The sequence below is a fragment of the Rhyacophila brunnea genome, unplaced genomic scaffold, assembly GCF_057557595.1.
Source record: "Rhyacophila brunnea isolate RB1 unplaced genomic scaffold, BYU_Rbru_1.0 scaffold_18, whole genome shotgun sequence".
NCBI lineage: Eukaryota > Metazoa > Arthropoda > Insecta > Trichoptera > Rhyacophilidae > Rhyacophila > Rhyacophila brunnea.
Window position 1 is genome coordinate 37,611,079 of NW_028232837.1, and position 23,089 is coordinate 37,634,167.

Genomic DNA, 23,089 nt, shown 5'->3' on the forward strand with positions numbered 1-23,089 from the left:
TATGTGAGGGTCCTTTTTTGGTAGGTATAATTATTATGCTTATAATAGTAAAAAACAAGTTATATTCAGTAGAGTAATATGTTTGCGAAATTGTTATGCTAAGGGTCGCTGGTATTATATTAATATGAAAGTAAAATTTTATCGTTCGCCCGGGATTTTCTATTTACATAATATAACCCGTACAACTAAGAATGTAAATCAGCACCATCTGTTTATTTTACTATCAACTTGTGCCAAATGTAAAGTTGAAACTTTTATGACTGGCTTGTGAAATATTGTGTATAAACATTGCCTACCTTCCTGGAATAAATATATACAAATTTGACCATTCATAATTAGCTTTCAAGGATTTAGGGTTGAAATGATAACACCATTTTTAGATCATTTAGTATTTTCAAATTTACACAAAACTTCTAAAGTCCTTTGATGTTAATACCTATATGATATTATAAATAACTATTACCTTCACTAATATACGAGGGTGGGTCAATAAGTCCTTAGAAAAGCCGACAGGTGGCGCGACTAGTACTGTAAGCGGTTTGTTTTCATGCAGCGGCACTACCGATTCAGTATGCTGCGAAGTTTCAATCAGATTGGTCGGGTTGTTGTGTGTTTCTCGTACATTTAAAAAAAAATTTGCTTGTGGAAAATGGAAAAATGGAAAATGGAGAAAATTGAGTTTAGAGCTGTTATTAAACATTTTATTATAAAAGGGTAAACAGCAAAGGAAATAAAAAATGAGTTGGATTTAGTTCACGGCATATCTGCTCCTTCACTTGCAACTATTTATAACTGGTTAAATGAATTTAAACGTGGTCGTACATCAACAAAGGATGAACCACGCTCAGGACGTCCTTTAGAGGTGACTACACCAGAAATGATCAATAAAATCCACGATATGGTGTTAAGTGACCGAAGATTAAAGTTGGGTGGGATAATTGAGGTTACAGGGATCTCAAAAGGTAGCGTCATTTCTATTTTACATGACAAATTGGGCATGAAAAAAATTTCTGCAAGATGGGTGCCGCGTTTGCTCACAGTCGACAATGAACGCAATAGGGTGGTGGCCTCTAAAGCCCTGTTGTCGCTCATGCAACGCAATCCGGATGAATTTTTTCGTCGCTTTGTGACTGTAGATGAAACATGGATACACCACTATACTCCCGAAAATCAGCTGGTAAGGTTATGGCTACTGTATTTTGGGATGCACGTGGAATTATTTTCGTTGACTATTTGGAAAAAGGAAAAACAATAACAGGGGATTATTATGCATCTTTATTGGACCAGCTAAAAAACAAAATTGAAGAAAAACGGCCTCATTTAAACAGAAAAAAAATCCTCTTTCATCAGGACAATGCCCGTGTTCACACATGTTTACGATCAATGGCTAAAATTGAAGAATTGAAGTTCGAATTGGTCGACCACCCACCGTATTCGCCAGATTTAGCCCCCAGTGACTTTTTCCTTTTCCCAAACTTAAAAAAATGGCTAAGTGGACAACGTTTTTTTTCAAATGAAGAAGTCATCGATCGGACAAATGCTTATTTTGAGGACCTTCCGAAAACTTATTTTTCTGACGGTTTAAAAAAAATTGAGAAACGTCTAACCAAGTGTATTGAGCTCCAAGGAGATTATGTTGAGAAATAAAAAAAAAATACAAAAATAAAAACTGTTTTAATGCTTTTTTCTAAGGAATTATTGACCCACCCTCGTAATATGAATATTGCCGTTAGTAAACAAATTGGATATTAAATTGCACCAAGCAGTGAGTTGTATTATGTACACAAGAGCTATAGTTAAATAAACCTCCACAGATTAGAGATATTTTGATAGTTTCAAAAATAGATTTGAACGCTAATGGATTTAAGTTTTGTACTATTCCATTTAAATCGTTTTTTCTTTTGACCCGGGTTTCGCATTTCGGCTTTTTCAGGTACTAATAATACCTTGGTTGCAAAACATGACTCAAATGGAATATAGTACAACACTTAAATCTATTAGAATTTAAATTCAAATTTCATCAAGTACCCTCGGTCGACAGTTTTTTTTTTTTTGTGATTTTACCGAGGCTTTGACTGCAACTCGCTGTCATATCGCCTCTTCTCTTCTAGAAGGAGATCCGTCAATCAGGTCCTCACTCCTATTCTGTTAAATAACTTCACAATTTTGCCTAACTCTTCCGTCCTACCCACCGCCAGGACACCCTTCAATTCGTCGACATTCTCATAGATATCCGCAATTTGCAGCTGTAGTCTGTCAAGTTCATATTTAGGACATTGTAGTGCTATATGTATATACCCCTGAATGGCTAGCTTCCTTTGCCAAATCATCCGCCTTTTCATTGTCCTCAATGCCCATGTGCGATTGGGATCCATTGAAGGCATATATCTCTTTATTTTTCTTGGCGAAGGTCGACAGTATTAATATTATTATTGAACCATTGCTCAACACCACTTTCATTCGGCTTAGACGAAATATCATACCTTTATACGTATTGGTTATTATTTTTTTACGTCTAAATAAGTTTTGCTACTTGCTTTGACTACAAAATACCGTTACCATTTTCACAAAAGAGAAATATTGCGGTTATAATATATTTGAGTTATATTTAGTTTATCAATGAATCAAAATTCAAAATAGCTACTTCACTAATTAGTGATATAAAGTGAGTCTAACAGAATATAAGATAACTGCTTTGTTTCTTCATTAAATCGACGAAAAAACTTCATTTTAAAAAAAAATCTAATTATAAATTAAACGAACAAAAATGTTTTATATTAATATTGAGTTTAACATCACAAATATATCATTGAATAATTACAAGATAAAAAGATCTTTTTATATACAACGTTTTTAAGTTTTCTGTTGAATCATATAAACTTGACTTGACTAGCTTAAACGATCAAAAAAATGTATACTTGATAATGAATAATACTGAAATGTCATATTGATTTCCATAGTAACGCACGTATATATTAATATTAATAATTTAGTTGTTAGGACCCACTTAGCAACCAATAATAGTTTTACTTTTTACGGATTTCTTCCGAAATAACTTGTCATACAAAAAAGAATTAACTGAAAATGAAATCAATTCTACTTAAAGATGGCTAAAAGTATTAAAAATGCATTGGCATCGTGTTCTGATATATTCTAAGCGTCTAATACGAGCTAAGGAAAATGTTGTAATAATAATAATAAAATGTGGATATGTTGTTATTATATTAAGCGTTTGCTGTATAAGAAAAACGTATTTAAATTTTAAGTGTGATTTTTTAAAAACATTTTCCCGATTCTCCACAAAATGATTTCAAGATTTTTTCAGAATTTTTAGTACCTCGCAAGTAAAGGTGACATTCAATTTATTTTGCATTAATTTTCACGAAAAACCTCAAGGCAAAAGTTTGTCGCATCTGAACACTGCCAGCCTAATAAACAACTTCGGGTTCATATTAATTTTCTAAATTATCAATAAAACGTCACACAATGTGTGCCTAGAACGTTCCATCATTATACTATTTATTTTATACGTATTGTACACACTAAAAGTTTCCAGTCATTACACATCAATCATCATCGTCAGCTTGAATCTATCTGTTGCTGGATAAAGGCCACTCTAAGCCGATTTCACTTCTATGGTTGTTGCATTGCCATGTACTTTCACTGAACTAAATCATTTTATCGATCCAGTGGCCTCTACGTTTACGAGTACCTTGTGGACGTTTTTTAGCTCTTTGGTACAACTGGATTTTTCCAGCAATTGTCCTTTCTACTACGTATGTATCCCGCCCATTCGAGGATTTTAGTGAACTCTATTACATCGCAAACTCTTGTATGTTTCCTTATTCAATAATTCCGATTTTCTCTTTTTGCGTTACGCCCAGGATACATCTCTCTATATCACGATAAACTACAGGTTTTTGGGTCTCTATTACATTTACATTATAATTACATTACAATTAATAATTGACAATACATAAAACCTTAAAACTATAAATGTCCCAGACAATAACGGTCGTTTCTGTATTAAACCGATTCTTTACAATTTGTGTATGAAAATTTAATAATAAACATTATTTTTATATTAAAGTAACAACTCTTTTTGCGTATTTCTAAGTATCAGTTTATTAGAAATGGAAAAAAGCAATTTGAATTTAAATTATAATTATAATTACTTTGCGTTTAGTTCTTTTTAATCATTTTTGCGGCATAGGTCTTGCTTTTCAGTATTTTCAGGTATTATACACACTCACCAATGGAAAATGTATAATATTATTAATAGATGATATTACTGGTTTATCAGTATAAATCAATGGATTCACGTACCTCACAGAAAATAATCCAGAGATGTCAAATCGTACTATCTTAGATATCAATAATTGACACGTCCTTTTTTTAAATTAAAATATTGCCAAATTTTGATTTCAGTAAATCGATGCTATGATCGCCGTATGGTATGTAGAGCTATCCTGTTCAAACCATATCTTATTCAAATCAATGTTATCCATATTAAAATCCAGTGGTGTCAATTTGCATGACGCGAGGCCAGTTGCGAATGTATACTTTTCTAGACAAAAGTCAGGGAAAATGAATAAAAGCTACCTCAAGATAAACAGACCACATGAAGAGTATCTATTAACTAGTAGGAAGTGTATTATCCTTTTGAAATGCTAAAAGAAATGGAATTGAATCGTAATTAATCGATAAATATGATTGGTTGAGATTTTAACCACGAGATTTTGACTAAGAAAAAAGTGGTCATTACACCGTTTTCCTTTTTCGGAGTATATTCGGGTTCGTATTGTAAAACAACAATGATTTCGAGTCACAATTATGTTACGCTCGTGTGAATGCTTGCGTAGGTACGATAAGGGACTCAAAGGTAATTAAATAATGCTTCGGTTTGACTATACCCTCTGGAACGACATATCAAATGCGTATGAAAACCTTGCGATTCAAATAATATAATAATGCTATACAAAAGGAGAGATAGTAATTTGGTCATTGGCCATAGCTAATTATTGGGAAGGTCCGCTTGGAGAATAATATGGTATACGGGTATGCTATTTATTTGCGAGAATGCTACTTTTTTGTTGAGTCGTCTGTACTTTTTCAGGATTAATGAACGTAGGACTTAAATAAAAACACAATAATTGTACGTTTTTTTAACCCGCTATCATGATAATTATTAAAGGTAAAAGTTGGTCAGTCAGTTCACTCATTTTTGTTTATTTTTACATATTTGTTATTTATTTTAAGAACTTTTATACAATTTATTATTATTAGTGAATTGGTTGCTGTTTATTATTATAGGAATTGGTTACTTTTAAGGGGAGAGGCACGCCAGCAGAGAACCTAGCGGAAAAATAGGAAGCTTGCAATTTGAGATTTGTTTTTGATAATTTACAATTTCAACTGTATTAATAAATTACTATGTATCTGAAAACATTAAAAAGACTTTTTTTTAAATTTAAAGATAAACTTACAATATTGTAAAAAAATGTAATAAAATTTGAATTCGTTGCAGGGTCACATCTTATTATTACATTATATTTTATGGTCATATTTATTATTAAAATTTAGTTATTAAGTTTTCGATTTTTCCTCGTTTTGACTAATTCATCGTTTTAATATTTTTTATATTTATTTTAAAAAACATCGATTTTTATAAAAATATGAATGTGTGTAACTTGCAATCCTTGCTGTGCTAAATTTTAGAGCGAGATAAATAATTTTGACTATTTATATGGCTAACTTATTATAACAATTATAATACTTCGATACAAACATATGTAAAACTACCCTCGATAGCTGCCGATAACAGCATTGTATATAGAATAGATGCGCTGAGCTTTTAAAATAAATTATGACGTATAGTTATATTTTTTTTATTGTAATTTCTTGATGGAAACTTATAGTATTAAAGACAGAACAGATAACTAATAGACAAAATTCAAATGCTTAAAATCAAACAACGTTATCTACAAAAAGGTGTTTTTTTAGATAACGTTATTTTACATTCTCGGCTACATGATATTCAAACAACTTTATGTCATTTTTTCTAGTTTCTTCTTAAATCATCAGTAAAGTTTAACGTTAACTATATAGAGTTACCCTTGTTTTCATATATTTTTTAAATCATACCGATAAACTTAAACATCACTATAAACAAGATAAATGTACAATACACACTAAAAATTATAAAATATGAACATTAGGTTTTAAATACCTAAACATCTTTTTTAGTGAGTTACAAGAAAATAAAAAAATGTTATTTGGCTCTCCTGTAAACTTTTGTAGATACTGTTGTTTGACATTGAGACTTCGAATTGTAAATATAGCAATGCAAATAAAATTTGGTGTATAATGACATTCCACAAAGAATGACAGTTACCACGATTATTATAATATTAAAACAATATTTCGATGTTTTTTTTTTCATTTATATTTCTTACAATTATTTAATAATTTGTGATTCAAAATATTTCATTTGTTAAATTATTTATCAATATGACAGGCGGTTTTCAGTAAATATTTCCGAATAAAAGTTTACGAAGATTACTAACTTTAAAAGTTACCCTATGCAGAGAAGCTAAATTGGAGGGTTGTAGGTGGATGATGATGTAAATCGATTCATCCTAGTCGGCGTTACGTATGTGGATGGGTGAAATATAGGTTACGTTTCGTATTACACCATTCCCATGCGTGAGATGTGCATACATTTTCCTGGTCGACGTCAACTCGAGAAATCTGATCTTTGAGCTTTTTGTCAATATTGCAGCCAAATACCAGAAGCGGACAAGTTAATTTAACTACTAACTGTCATTTATTTAACAAAGCAGTCTATTGAGTTAATGGTTTATTGATTACAACTTATTATATTTTTTAAGCCGGTACGATTTACAGTTTTGAATAAGGTTGGAATAATAAGGGTTGATACTAGGTATTTACGCGATGGCCGCGTGGTTTAAGCATCGGCCTATGCAACGTGGGTCCTAGGTTTGAATTCTGGGTCTGGAAAGTACATAATATATTGTTTTTCAATTTGTGTATGTGTCAGAGTATGTACCTAATAGGTTAATACTTTGGACGCTGAAGACGCACCTAGCGCGTAGTGACCAGGCGGCCGATCGATGTAATTAACGTGCATTTTAAAAGTGGTAATTAAAAAATCATTATCTAGTCAGCAGCGAATGAGTTAAGCAAGTAGTTATATCCATTTCTCGTAAAAACAAAATCTGTTAATATAAACCTCCACTCTGTGGAGCCCCATATGATCTTATTACTATCAGACATGGTCGGGATAAATAAAAAAATTGAATAATTAACTTGAATAATAATTTATTAATTTGAAAACAATTCTGAAAAATATATAACCAATAGAAAAAATCAGCAGGGTTCGAATCTGTGTCTCTCGGGATTCACGCCCACGTGCATTGACCACTATGCTATGTGAATATTATCTAATTACGTTATTTGTGCATCAATTTATGTATTTTCAAAAAAAATATTGTTACATAATTAAATCTTTTGAATTATTCATTTGAATAAAAAAAAAAGCTAATTGAATAATAATTCTAAGGAGTGAGTATATTTTAGAATGGTTATATACCTAAGAGGTACTAAACGAGAGGGACGCCCTAAAGGTTGCTGGATTGATAAAATACTATAGCTTGGTGGATTTATGTGGCAAAGAAGAATAAAATTAGGTACCAAAATGCATCCGCGCAGCTAAAGCGGCCTTTATCCATTAATGAATCGACCTCGGCTGTTGATGATGATATTATTATTATTATAATAATTATGAACTGAAAAGAATATTGTATAACATTTAAAATTCATCGCGTAAATGCTACCTTTGTTCATAGTTCGATTCTTTTACTAACATCCAAAAGATCTCCTATTTGAATTGATCGTATTTAAAACGAAATCAATACATTAAAGTATACATACAGATTAATAAAAACCGATTATTCTTATATATAATATATATATAATATATATATATATATATTTTTATATATGCACCAATGGGTTGTTTTAAGCTACAGCAAGATTTAAACTAGCGATTTTTCTTCTTTATAATAATATAATATGTTATTTTAAAATAATAAATTAAATTATATTTTCTTTAAAAATAAATATATAGAGTGCGTTTTCTGAGAGTTTCCGAACCGAGAAGGGAGTTCGTCAGGGATGTGTTTTATCTCCCCAGTTATTCAATATATATGGAGAGCATATAATGCGAAGAGCCCTAGATCATTGGCAAGGCGGAATAACAGTTGGTGGCCAGAAAATAAATAACTTAAGATTCGCAGATGATACCACACTAATCGCTGCTGATGAAAGAGAACTCACAGAGCTGCTACACCGGGTAGAGGAAGAGAGTCGCAAATACGGCCTCCTTATTAATAGGAATAAAACCAAGTTAATGGTTGTTGACCGGGCCAACCTTCTACCAACATCAAGTACAATCCAAAACCTCGAAACAGTCGACGAGTTTGTATATCTTGGATCGACCATCAGTGGAAAGGGCGGATGCGAAGCGGAAATAAAAAGGCGCACACAAATTGCAAAAAGTGCGATGACACGCCTTACCACTATATGGAAGGATCGGGGAATTTCGATTGCCACAAAAATGATGCTTGTGCAAACATTAGTGTTCTCGATATTCCTATACGGAGTCGAGTCGTGGACCCTGAAGGCAAGAGAACGGAAGGCAATTGATGCCTTTGAAATGTGGTGTTGGCGCCAAATGCTTTGCATTTCTTGGACGGAGCACAGGACGAACCAGTCAATCATCCAGGGACTGAAGATAAAGGAACGGCTCTCGACGATATGTCTGAGAAGAATTCTGCAGTTTTTTGGACATATTGTCAGGCGCGGACCGGACAACCTGGAGAGACTGGTAGTTTTGGGTAGCTTCCAGGGAAGGCGAAGCAGAGGAAGAGCGTCTGCGTGACGGAGCGACCAAGTGAAAGACCTGACTGGGGGCACCATCCATTCTGCCCTGAGAGAAGCGGAAGATCGAGAAGGATGGAAAGTGTTGGTCGCTCAAAGGATGGCGAAATTTAAATGTGGTCACGATCCTCAGCCATGAGTGCACGACCAAGAAGAGAAAAATATATTAACAGTAACAACTACAAATAAATTGCCACCTTTATTATTTTCCTATCCTTTTTGTTATTACTGGTTCAAGACATTCTGGTAATGCTAAAGTTTGCCGTCATATAAACTGAAAAGTATTGCGTACAGACCAGTATAGCGTTTGGTACCATTATAGAGACTGCGTAGTAACACATTTTTCGCTGTTTCTGTATAGGTACTTAGCACTTTGTTAAGTCGTCAGGAATCTCTTACTAGATTTGAGTCTTATATCGAGTTGTGTATACACTGTTCATACAATGTATGTTTATCAGGCAATTTGATATCGCTTATGCATCAATGGTTATTAAATTTCTCTGTGTGTATTACCTGATTGGTGAAAATCATTCCACGTATTGCATATTATTTCTTCAAATAGTCGAAGACCTATACTTCTATCTAGTCTTCTCAGCCGTTCCCTCATGAATGTGGATTATCATCATCCTGAAAGGCGGTTAACTTCTGAGCTGTTTAAGTCAGTTGAACCAGCTATTGACCCCATTCGTCTGACCTGGTCGCCAAAAAAGCCAATTTTGTTGTATTTTCATATGCCCAAAATCATTTTTATAATATGTTAATTCATTTTATTTTAGTTATTTATTTTACACATCATAATGAACATAACAAATTGTTATGTATAAAATTTTGTAATTGTGATTTACGTTGTCACAATTACAAAATAAAGAATCTATAATAAAGTAAAATAAGCAAACATGAGCATGAGACATTAAGCCGGGTCGTGAAGTTACCTGATCTTTTCCAAGCCTAACTCCGCTACTCCTTCAGAAATCTCGTAACTGATAACTGGAATTTGATAATGAATTTGATGAAGCAATTTACACGGATAATGGCTCGTGGAATCCAGGATTAGGAATAACATAATAAATTTCTGGGCGCCACACGATCTTACGATCGTGAAAGATAATAAATATTTATCAGTGTGGAATATGGGAACAAATAAAATAAAAGAGCGATTTATACTTGACAGAAACTATATTAAGTATCGCAAAGAAAATAATTTAAAATATATTAAATGGATATTAGGCAGCTCGATACTGGACTTTGAAATATCTAACTTTAAATATAAGCGGCTAAGTTTGAAAAGAAATAAAGCAAGAATGGTGGATCAATTAAATAGTTTTAAAATACCAATTGGACCAATCAGAGACTCTTGACATGACTTCATCGTGCTCCATTAGGTGACGTCCATGATTAATATTGTTGGTAGACCCAACCGGAGCACGACTGTTCTGGACGGCAGACAAAAAGCCCATATTTATACTGTCACACCACGCGACCTGACATTGTCTCCAGAAATTCCAACAGCGACATCTGTTTATTCGCCGAACGCTCTTCCAACTTGACCATCGCTAATAATTTGAGTTGCTAGCAGGTTAAAGTTGGTTATGTTTAAAAATGAACATAACAAAATTATAAATATAAAGGGTAATATGAGTAAAATTATCTTAAAAAATTATAAAACAACGTCCAGTTAAACTTACTCTTACTTTAGTAGAATGTATCAATATCCGAAGTGATTTGATATAAAATAGTTATTGCCCTCCCAATTGGCATCAATAATGACATGTTAGTTTTAAATCCTGGGAGAACATACAACGGATGCTCACAATTTCTAGGATAATTATTAGAGACACACAATTCAATACTACTTAGATTGGCAGAGTTTATATTTACACCACAATTAGATAAAAATATGTAGCTATATAAGATCCCTTCTAAATTTTAAATTGTATTATGTAAACATACCTAAAAGAATGTCATGTATTAATCTTCCAAATAAAAAATATGATAAAAAAGCACATTTCTATCGGGCTGAAAAAACACCTTTACATCTCCCACAGAAACTTAAATTGTATAGTGATCAATAATAATAAATTGATGACCGTTATTGTACATAGCAGATACAGGCTGGCCAACATTTGGCCGGCGCGATTCTATCAAATATTTGTTAGTGCTTAACTCAATTTAACACTTACATAACGAGTTCTGCAAATGTTGAAACAGCGTTCACAATGCATTAAATCTAATTTCGTGCAAATCGCTAAATAATTGATAAAGTTTCCGACGCTCACACCATTTCAACTGCGATAAAGTTTGATATGAAAAATGTTGAGAATGATTTTAATAGTCACTACTTCACTTATGGGGAACTTGTAAAATTGGAAAAGTTCTTTTTGCTATCGACGAAGGCTGCGCCAAAATGATAAATAGTTTTTTATTTGTTTCGTTTTGATATCAAATTTGATTAAAAGTTTTAGTAAGGTCAGTTCCTTTACATTATTTGGCTGGATTATCTGTAAATATTTTTCTATTTTTTCAAGAAAATGGTTGATGGGTATTCTTTCAAATAAATATTCTTGTTCATGATGGTTTTGAAATAAAGTTATTTTTGTTAATTCTAATTTAAGTAATTGAGTCATTTAAATTTATATATGTTTTGGAGTATAGTTAATTAAGGGAGATCCTTATACTAGCAGAGGCACCTAGCAAAAAAATACGAAGCTTGCAATTTGAGACATTTTTATGATAATTTACAATTTCAACTTTATTAATTAATAAATATATACCTATCTAAAAACATTAAAAGAAAAATATTTTTTTAGGTCAAAGATAAACACACAAATTGTTAAAAAAATGTGAATTTGTATTGAATTACGATTTTATTTCATTATATTTTATGGTCATATTTATTATTAAAATTTAATTTTAATAAGTTTTTAAAGGGCGGACGTGCTCAGCGTGGGTCAAAATGGAGCTTTTTTCTATTTTCAAAGCATGATCCTAGACATTCCTTAAACGTTATAGATAATCTATTTATATAATTTTGAAGTCTTATTATCCTTCATATTTATTTTAAACATTTAATGACTGCATAAAGTATTTTTATTACATAAAATAGTATTCTTTTAAACCTATTGCTCTAACATTTTAGAATATAGTCATATTTCAGTACATAAATGTGCAGGGGTGACGGTGCACCGTTTAAAAAAAAAATATTTTTTTATTTTTTAAAAAAAGAGCGAGAGGTTTAAAAGAATACAATTTTATGTAATAAAAATACTTTATGCAGTCATCAAATGTTTAAAATAAATATAAAGGATAATAAGGCTTCAAAATTATATAAATAGATTATCTACAACGTTTAAGGAATGTCCAGGATCATGCTTTGAAAATAGAACCAAAGCTCCATTTTGACCTATGCAGAGCATGTCCCCCCTTAATATTTTTATATTTATTTTAAAAAACATCGATTTTTATAAAAATATAAACGTGTATAGGTAACTTGAAATCCTTTTTATTTATATCAATCTTATTTATAAAAATCGGTATTTTTTTGAATAAGTATACATGATATTAAAACTATGAATTATTAGTCAAATATCTCTATGTGAAAACATATAAAACCTAATAAACTAAATTTTAATAATAAATATGACCATAAAATGTAATATAATAATTACTGTGGACATAAATATGTAAAAAATTCACATTTTTTTTACAATAATTTAAGTTAAAAAATAATATTTTTCTTTTTAGTGTTTTCAGATACATATTTATTAATAAAAATAGTAGAAATTGTAAATTATCAAAAAAATGTATCAAATTGAAAGCTTCGTAATTTTCCGCTAGGTGCCTCTACTACTATAAGGATCCCCCTTTAGTTATTACAGTCGACCGTTCTGAAGATAATATGTTTATAGCCCGAAATTACTATCAATCTAAATGACTCAATTGAAGTACACTTATAAAAAATAACTTTATTTTAAAACGATTATAGTCGAATTCTACCACATAAACGTCAGTTCAGTTATTAATTTATTATATTAATGTTTTTGGTATAATTCAGTTTATGCCCTTGCTAACCATAAAGAAAGGTGACCGATTCATTGCTGTGCTTACTTGTTTTTTTTTTATTTATATGGATTTATTTTCAAGCAGTAGGTACAATAAATAAATTTATACCATATTTTGTAAAGATGATACAAATTCAGAGGGTTTACAAGAGAACCCCGTAAGTACTCGATCCTTAGTTCGCTCATACAAAAGATGGAGAAATGGCGATTATAAGGATGTAACAAGAGTCAATATGATTCACTAGAGCGAAATAATTCATGACGTCTGGAATACAATATATTATGCAGTCAGCTGCTATTGACCTGAATTGTTTCTAGCGCCAAGTGTAGCGCCAGTGAAAATCTACAGATTGGTTTATGAATTAGTAAAGTTAAGATATCCATCCCTGAAAGTTAATCTATTTGAAACTATAGTTTTTGTAATACTACCGGGTGAAATATATTTTTTAGTTAATTAATAGAAAAAAAAGTATTAAAATTTGTTTTTTTTTCGTTTCCACCGTATGTAAGAATTTTTCTAACGATTTTCTATATCAGCGCTGTCTAACTGGTGGCCCGCGAGCTGTACAGAAAATTTTTCATCAAACATTGGGGAGAGAATTACCCACCATACATTAAAATATGAAAATATTTCATTATATTATCACTAAATATTAAAAATATTTTTTCAAAACAATGAAATATACATTATACTTAATTTTTCACATATATATTGTATACCGCAGTGCCATTTTTGCAATTTGGCGGAATCTTTTATAAAATAAAAACTATAAATTATTAAATGAATTGGTATTTACGTGGTAGAGTTATATTATGATAGTTTGAATAAAAGTTTGTTTTACCCTAATTATATCACTTATACTTAATTTAACCACGACTTAAACAGACCCTGATAATAATATAACTGTTGTTACATCTTGCAGTATGAGGTGACGTTGTTGCAAAGGTAAAACTGGTATAAAATATTATATTTAAATTGACTTTGTTGAATGTTCTTTTCTGAAAATATAATATTGTGAAACGGTATTGTTTTTCCAAGAATATATTATTATTATGTATATATTATAATAAATAATTATCTATGTAATATGAATTTTACTACCCACCTATACTTACCTAGACTATTGAATAAAAAATTTAGCATCAAAAATAATTATTTAAAAAAAATAAAACATTGCTTAGCACTAAATTGCTTTTTTATCATTTATTGTAGCTAGCAGCATCGAATGCAACGCAAGCCGTCTTACAGAGGGTGGATTTTGCCCTATCGGGAAACTTCAGCTGCGAGGTATCAGCGGACGCCCCTTCTTTTTCCACCGCCATCACTTCGGGTCATATGGAAGTAGTCGGTAAGAACTTTTAAATATATACTTACTTTTTCACATAACCAATCAATCTTGCGATCTGTCACACATAAGAGAACTAAACTAATGTAAACTGTGGTTGGTGGATAAGTCAGTGGTTAAATTATATTATATAAGTTGTTGATAAGTGTGCACTAAATGTACCTAAATACGGCTATATTAACGGGCAAAACACAAAAGTATTACTTTTTACATTTTATTTTATCATACCAGTTATCGTGATCTTTGTTTGTAATACCCTTCTCAAGTAGTAAATTCTAATCTCAACGATTCTTTTTGTGACGCACCATATTGAAGTATTTAGTATTAGCGTTGACTAAGAAAAAACATATTATTAACAGTGAAATATATCACTTTTATTTATTTAATGTATGTAGGTGTAATTAAAAAAAATATTTTGACATAAAATTAAATATTTATAATAGGTATATGAAAAAATACATTTTATACACCAATAAAATAATTAATATTATTTTGAAAATTCTTAATGTTAACACTATAAAAGCCACAAGATCCAATGAGAGTAGTGTCGTTAAGTCGTAGAGTAATTAATAATATAAGTGAAACAATCACAAATATCCAGGTTTTGAGAAAATCGTATAAATATGATATTGTGACCTCACAGGGAATCGAACCCGAAGCTCACGGATGAAAGGCAAGCGCATCACTCACTGGACAACGGTGATCTTTGAAAAATAAACTTAACACATTACCTATTGTATCTAAGTGCATTGATGAGTCGTACAGCATTTTTAATTAATGTTTCGTAAGTTCGAAGTGAAGAAATAGTTAGTAATAAAAAAATATGAGATTATACATCGCATATAAGTTATGTTCCTTAATATATCCCTATTACAGGCATTGATCAGTTGAAACATTATAAATTGTTTCAAAACAGCCTAATATATAATATATTATAGATATAATATAATATATTATGATAGTCTATAACATTACGTCACAAAAATATAAGTAAATTTTAAATACAATTTACCAATATTCGTATTTATTAAAACTTAACACACTAATTTAGTGTATGGTAGCAATAAAGAATAATATATGTATTTAGTTATTTTTCAGTCATTGATAAACAGCTTCTTATAATTTTATTTATTTATATTAAAAAATACGGTATGTGAGAAATTTATTTTTAAATTTAGGCCTCTATTTTATGGAATGTCAGTATGTATGTATAAATAGGTCATCCAAAGAAAATAGAGAGATAGTATAACAAAATGACTGATGCTCTTGAGCTGTGAACATGAAAGAGGACGCTAAGCATCCCTTGACGGAGGCTAAACTCTCATGGAAGCGAAATCACGAAAGCCTCCTGACAGGATGAAGGAAAAGGATCTTGTTGTACTTTGGGGATGTCACCAGATAATAATGAAATTGTTTATCTTCAAATACAGTATAAGCAAAAATGATAAACCTTAGAGAATTCAAAAATTTGGTGATTTTTTAGAAAATATAATATTCATACCTTTTTATTTTTAATAATTATATTATATTATAATATTATATTATGTACATAAACATAATAATACAATTATATTATTTGGAATACCTACATACTTCAGAAATATGCACATTACAAATTTTTTTTTTTTAAGTACTAATACTGAGCGGCAATCGAACTTGAATCCATCATACATAGTGCTTTAACAATTTTATTATTAAGTAATCTCTACAATACTAATCACGCCAAAATAACATTCAATAATATGCGTCTGAGATTTATCTCAATTTCCAATAATATTATCAAATATTTTTTGTGAATTTAAATCAAGGTATCTTCCTAAATTTAAATATTTACCTACCTACTTGTTCTTGCTAATTTTTTAATGACATTATTTCGTAATACACAAGATTTAAAATTATTAATTATTAATAGCATTATTTTATATTATTATTATTATTATTAAATATTTGCTTATCATTTGAAAATCTTCTTCATAGGCTTTCATAGGCTATTATTATTAAATGGGGGTTAAAAGTAAAACGTGAATAAATAAAATTAATTAATTCAACTGAATATTCATGTAACCTACGAGTGTTTAAAGTCAGACAACGTTATCTACAAAAAAGTGTTTTTTTTGTTGTTGAGATAACGTTATTTTACATTTACGGCTACATGGTAGTCAAACAACGTTAACTCAATCTTTTCTAATTTCTTATTAAATCGTCAGTAAAATTTAACGCTAACTACATAAGTTACCCTTGTATTCATATTTTTTAAAAACTATCCCTATAAATTTTAACATCATCATAATGAAGATAAATGTGCAATACACAATAAATTATAAAATATTAACATTAGGTTTTAAATAAACATTTCCCTTGTTGAGTTACAAGAATCTAAAATAACGATTCTCCTGTAAAGTTGCACTTTTGTAGATAGTGTTGTTTGACACTAAGCCCTCGAGTTTAGAGTTCTGTTTGGATAAAAAACAAGCATGATTAAACTTTGATTATTATTCACAAAAGTTGTTTAGTGCTCTGACGCAAAAGAACAATTAACTTAATGGGTAAATGCATTAATTGTATTCAGTTTAAAATTTAGTTTACCTATATACTTTGAAGGCAAATATTGTATCCACACATTTAATAAGTAGTAGATACCTAACCATTTTCAAAAAACTGTAATGATATAAAAATTATCGACCGTGAACTCAGTTGTTAGGTGGTCCTATTAATTAGTCCAATCAAATTAGTGTTTTAATTATTAACTAATATATTATTATATATTATATTTTTTTACTAACACTCATACATGTTCTGCTACGGCCGCCATCTTGCAAAATATTATAAAGGTTCGAGTGGGATTAGTTTACATTAAAGTATGAATGTAAATTTAATAAGAAACCTTGCAAGACACAAAAAATACATGTGGGACACAGTTTGTGAACCACTGGTATAGAGTTTTAGTATGAGTTATAGGAAGGTAACTTGTAATGTACGTTAGAGATCTCAGCTAAAGCACATTGTACGGGACCGGTATATTAGTTTAGAAACAATTTAAGTTTAAAACTTAAATAGTTACTTTAACATTGATTAATATAAGTTTCGCGTTGCGTTTCTGACATATTATAATGAGCACGATGCAAAATTAGTTTCTAACCTAAACTACTTGGAAATAATTGTATTACATTTGTTTCTAACAGCACGACCTATTCAATGTATTATCGCCATTGCGCTGTTAAAACCCTGATGTTGCAATTTAGTCAAAATATTCATGTTCGTTTATGTTTGACTGTTTATATTAGTAAAACTCTCAATGCTCTACATACTAAATACTATGACAATCAAAATATATAAATTAAATTATTTTGTAAGATAATATGATTATAAAATATATTTTTTCTCTGTTGTCACATCGGACGCTTCAAGAAGATATGTAATTAAAGCTTTACATAGTTTAAAATTAAACATATTAATACTATCGAGTGAGGGTACTATATGGAATTTGAATTCTAATGGATTCAAGCTCTTTAATATTCCATTTAAGTCGTTTTTTGCGACCCGGGTTTCGCCTTTTGGCATCTTCAGGCGCCGTGTACACCAAAGGTAAACACACACTGACAACGAATTCTTTTTACTCTAGCTTATATAATAAATCAATACAATAAAGTAGGTAAAAACTTCATTACCTACATATCAAGTCAAAGTTTACAAAAATTACAATAAAAAAATTATGAATAGTTGAAGTGTCAGTAAAAATCCTAATTAGTAAAAACCCTATCTTATCAATTACAATACACTCAATAGCATATTATAATAAATCGTATTAATGGAATAGTACAGAGCTTGAATCCATTAGAATTTAAAATTAAACCGTTAAAATAGGAATAGGGGATGAAAATGAGTGGTACAGGATAAAAATATAATAGGAAAAGATAATGATCAATGGGAATTATGAATACTCTGTAGTCACGGTTATATGGTAAGCATTTGGTTCTCACAAACTATAGTCAGGACCTTCGTGTGACTCAGAGATGACTGAATGGAGATATAGTTATGTTCATGTGGATCCCAAGTACAATAATAATTGAAATACGTCATCGGTGAACATGACACAGTTGTATCAGCATCAATACATTCAATACTCTATATCGCTTCCATCAGATAAAGACCCATTGTGTTTAAGTTACTGATGGGAATCGTTGGGTCAAAATAAAATTGCGTTGTCTACGTATAATTTCTCTGACTTGATAATAATTGATAACCATAAAATACTACTTAACAACAAGTAAGTTTTGAGCTCAAAACGTCCTGTATGACAATTATATATTTTGGTAAATATCTAGCTTTCTGCGACAATATATTTTGAATTAAACATACTTACATCATTTGAAAACACTTCTTATAAATATATAACCAATAGAAAAAATCTTTTTGAAAAAAATACGTCACCCATCAGGGTTCAAACCTGCGTCTCTTGGGAATCGCGCCCATGTGCACTAACTACTACTATGATTATAGTATCTTATCTAATAAATTGCGACGAATTTTAACTAATGGTTCTTACAATACTCTCTGAAGCTTAAATCTTGTGAATGATTCATTGAATAAAAAGATAGTTAATTAAATCATTAGCAAGTTCAAGTATGTTATAACAAAAAAATCTTGGAGTGATCCGTAACGTCGGTTAGTAATTAAGGTAATAATTTTAATACCAACTTTGATTTATAATACATAAGTCAGTTGGCAATAGTAACGAAATTCAGAAAGCGCTTCAGAGATCCAGTTCAGTGCCATTTTTTCAAATATTATGTTTTTGAAGTGTTTTCATTTTTTTTAATTTATTTTATTTATTAAGGAAACAAACCGTTACATATTGATTAAAAAAAATTAAATATAGTAATGAAAAGTTATTGAAACCAGCAAAGTTTCAATGTATACATTATAATATAGTTAAGCCTAACAAGATAGAGAGTAAGAATTACATAAATATAAAGAAATTATATAAGAAAATTACATGGAAAAAATGAGGAAGAATAATGAATAATTAAATTATACACAAAAAAGTAACATTTAAAAAATATATATATAAGTATAGATATATATATATCTATTTATGCAAAATTTTGGGGATAGCGCGTTTAAACGAAACAATTGAATTATTAAAAGGATCAACTGTGTAGAAATACATATTATAATTTTATTTAAACAAGAGCGCCGAATAAAAAAGTTTTGTGCACAATTAGAATCGCTACGACTGACATGGTACAATGTTTGGTTTCGCGTAAATCTTGATAGACAATGGAAGCCCACCCTTTCGAGTAGGTTTGGCGAGTCAACAAAACCATTGATAATTTTAAAAATAAAATATTGATCAGATATAGAACGTCGACTTGTGAATAATTATGTACAAGTAAATTCTAAAATTATGTGATATTAACCACCTTTGAAATTTTAACAAGCAAAGAGAATACACCATCAATCCATCCATAGCATTACATAACATACAGTAGCAAAAAGAGGATAATAATTGTATGCATCTTATAATATAATTAGTATGTAAAAAAATGTATGATGAATCATCGATAAAATGTAAGCCATTAAACATACATGACTAATTTTCATTTGTGACAGATGTTACTAATATCAATTATCACGTACGGTTACGTTACTAAATAAAGCAATAAAAAATATTTCGGGTTGACATGTATTTATTACGAAATCTGAATAAGAAAGAGGAGCCCTCACAAATATTATTTGAAATTTGTGTGTATAGGGATTGCTCTTAGAAGAATTCTGTTTGTGAATGAATGAATGTTTTGTACCGTATTTATCGATAAACAGTAGGTATCATAATATAGCATATATTTTCAAACCATTACATTAAATTGGAAAACGTTGTGATATTTAATATAGGGATTAGCCTTAGGTTTCTAGGAAGATAGCTATCAAAAGCAACTATTCATTTTCCTATTCAATAGATTCCTTATCCATTATTACCTTCAGAAGACTTGTTTCCAAATAGTACAATAATGATGTTTGGCGGAAATGAATTGCCTTCAAATAATATACTAAGTTTCTAATGAAAGTAGTATTTCCTGAAATTGTTCAGTGGAATTGTATTACATTACAATATTATTATTACGAAATCGTTCAGAATAAAAATAAAAATCAGTTTAGAATATTTAATCGTTTTTTGTTCTACAACCTACGAGTATTTTTAACGGTCTTGTACTTGCATAATATATGGCTTACTCTAGCAATGAATCCACTCAGAAGAGCTGTATTAACTGTATTTGTATAAAAAAAATAATTCAATGCGCCCACTAAACCACACCAAATCCAGTCTTAAACAGTAATTTTACTGGACCATACGTTTTAATGTTAGCAACATTTTTTTTATGAATGAGAATATTCCAGGAGTAGTAACCCAAGACTGATATATTCACGTACTCAAGTGTGCTCTAATTGACTTTAAAAAAACTTTGAACAATGTGTGAAGATTAAGATGGAAGAGAGGAGTACGGAGGATGGCTAAAATTTAACTAACATAAAATAAAAGCTAATATAAAACTGACGAACAATCTAAGACCTTGTCCACATGGCGCATGTCTTTTGCGATTAAATACAGACACCTTAATGAGATTAGCTGTACCTCAACCACGCGCGAGTGCTTGTGGACGGCTCAATGAGGTCACATATACCTGAAATGCGTGCGAGTCAAAACGTGCCATGCGAACAAGGCCTAAGTGAAGAGATCTTTACGTTTGCAGTATGACGCCGTAAATTTTCTAAATGCAACAAAATTTGCCTTTCTGACTATGAGACCAGATGGCTCAATGTGCCTAATAGTGGATTAGACCGGCAACAGCAGCAATTTTAAATCGAAATTTAGATTATTTTTTCGATTAGTTAGTTACTCATTAATCGGATTCCCACCACTAGTTGTATCATATAAATATCACAAATTTTCTACTTACTTACGTGTTGTAGATAACATAATCTTATTCAACTAGAAATTGTAAATGAATTAAAATTTGCTCAGCCTGAATAGAAATATGAGACAATACGATTGCAGGCCTCGATAATTAATAATAGATGCCGTCCTTGGGATAGTTTAGATTGTCGATTATTATTTATTGCCTTTTGGCAATATTCCGTACAGTTTCTATTGAAATATTTTGGAAACAATTTACGTAATAACAGGTAGGTACTTATTAGCTTTTGGAATTATTTGTGATGATTTTGTATTTTAAAATACATGTTGGCGCATTTAGTAGTGGGCTGTAATTTGAAGATGATGGTGGTGGATTACGGATCTAGAGGGAGGGGCATCACATGTAAACGGATGCCAAACACTGACCTTTTTTGTTGAGAGGGCTGGCGCGCTGGAACTGGTTCGGTGTTCACGCACTCACCCACTGGTAAACGGATGGTTCGAAATGTCACTCTCACAGTTTCACTTGGTTTTAGGGATGAATGATGATGACATATTCAGGATAGATAATAGACGCGACGTTCGCTAGAACCGTATCAGATTTAGCGCACCAAAGGTCAAACACATGCGTTTTGAGTCACTCTGTAGTTAATGCGGCCTCGTTCGTATCGTATTAGAGCGCGTTAGGTTCAACAAGCCTAGTTGTCTTGCAGGAACTTGAGCTAACTGAATGTTATTCGTAATCAAGGTCGTCTCATGACCCGTAATTGCTGGTTGCCTGGACTTGTGACAATAATACATAAAGATGTGAGGTATGTGGGGAAATAAGGAATGATGGCCACTATATTTGGCCCAACCAATACATATTATAAATAGAAGACGCAAATTTTACAAAGAAGCAAACCAAATTCTTACTTTTTTTTTAAATACTCGCGATTACGTGGTAGAACTTCATTATAATTGCTTTGAAATATTTATTTATAAATAAAAAGTTTCGTCACAAAACCATTACCATACTATATATTGTGAAATATTATTTAGTTAAGGCTATCTTAAAATCCAGGTGCAATTTTATCGATTTTGATTCTTTTAGATTAATCTACGTTTTTGACATTATTACGATGACAAACCGACTTGCCAAAAATAACTCCGTGTGAAATAGTCTGGCCTAAATCCTCTTGATTAATAATCGTAGTAGCCAATAATATTATTTACGTACCAACAAAATATAATAAATACCTATATTGTTATTATATTCTTGTTAATAATAAAATAGGCTACAAAACCCAATGTCGGTAGAGTAGTGAAATTCAGCATAGTTTAGTAGTGGTGATAAAATGCAGGTGTGTGAAAATTACTTACAATATTATTTATTAATTATTTATTTTGATAGTTGTTTTGGGCTATGGATCTATCCTCGGAACGGTTATAGTCAACCGTTTCAAAGATTAGTTCATAGCCCTAAATAGCTGTCAACGTAGATACATCAGATACTAACTACTTGTTTCAAAACTATTAAATTGAATGTGATAAATATAAGGATACTAAAGGTGAAGCCTTTACTGAGCCTTTTTTAAAAAGGCAACTAGCGGAAAAATACGAAGCTTGCAATTTAAGGTTGTTGATCTCAAATTTTATTTATGTATGGTCCCAATATTGAAGCTTGATTTGATATAAATAAAAAGAATTTCAAGTTATACACATTTATATTTTTATAAAAATTGATTTTTTTAAAATAGATATAAAAATAATAAAACTATGTATTAGTCAAAAATCTCTTAAGCGATGCTTAGAAAACTTAATAAACT

General features: G+C 30.6%; 1 protein-coding gene across 1 annotated transcript in view; it reads left to right on the forward strand.

Annotated features, from left to right (window-relative positions):
- The window catches only part of LOC147073488 (uncharacterized), a 58,470-nt gene that overhangs the window by 19,074 nt on the left and 16,307 nt on the right, over positions 1-23,089 (forward strand). Inside the window, exon 3 of the mRNA XM_085945123.1 lies at positions 14,233-14,368. Within this exon, the coding sequence (XP_085801249.1) occupies positions 14,233-14,368 (136 nt within the window). The remainder of the gene's footprint in view (positions 1-14,232; positions 14,369-23,089) is intronic.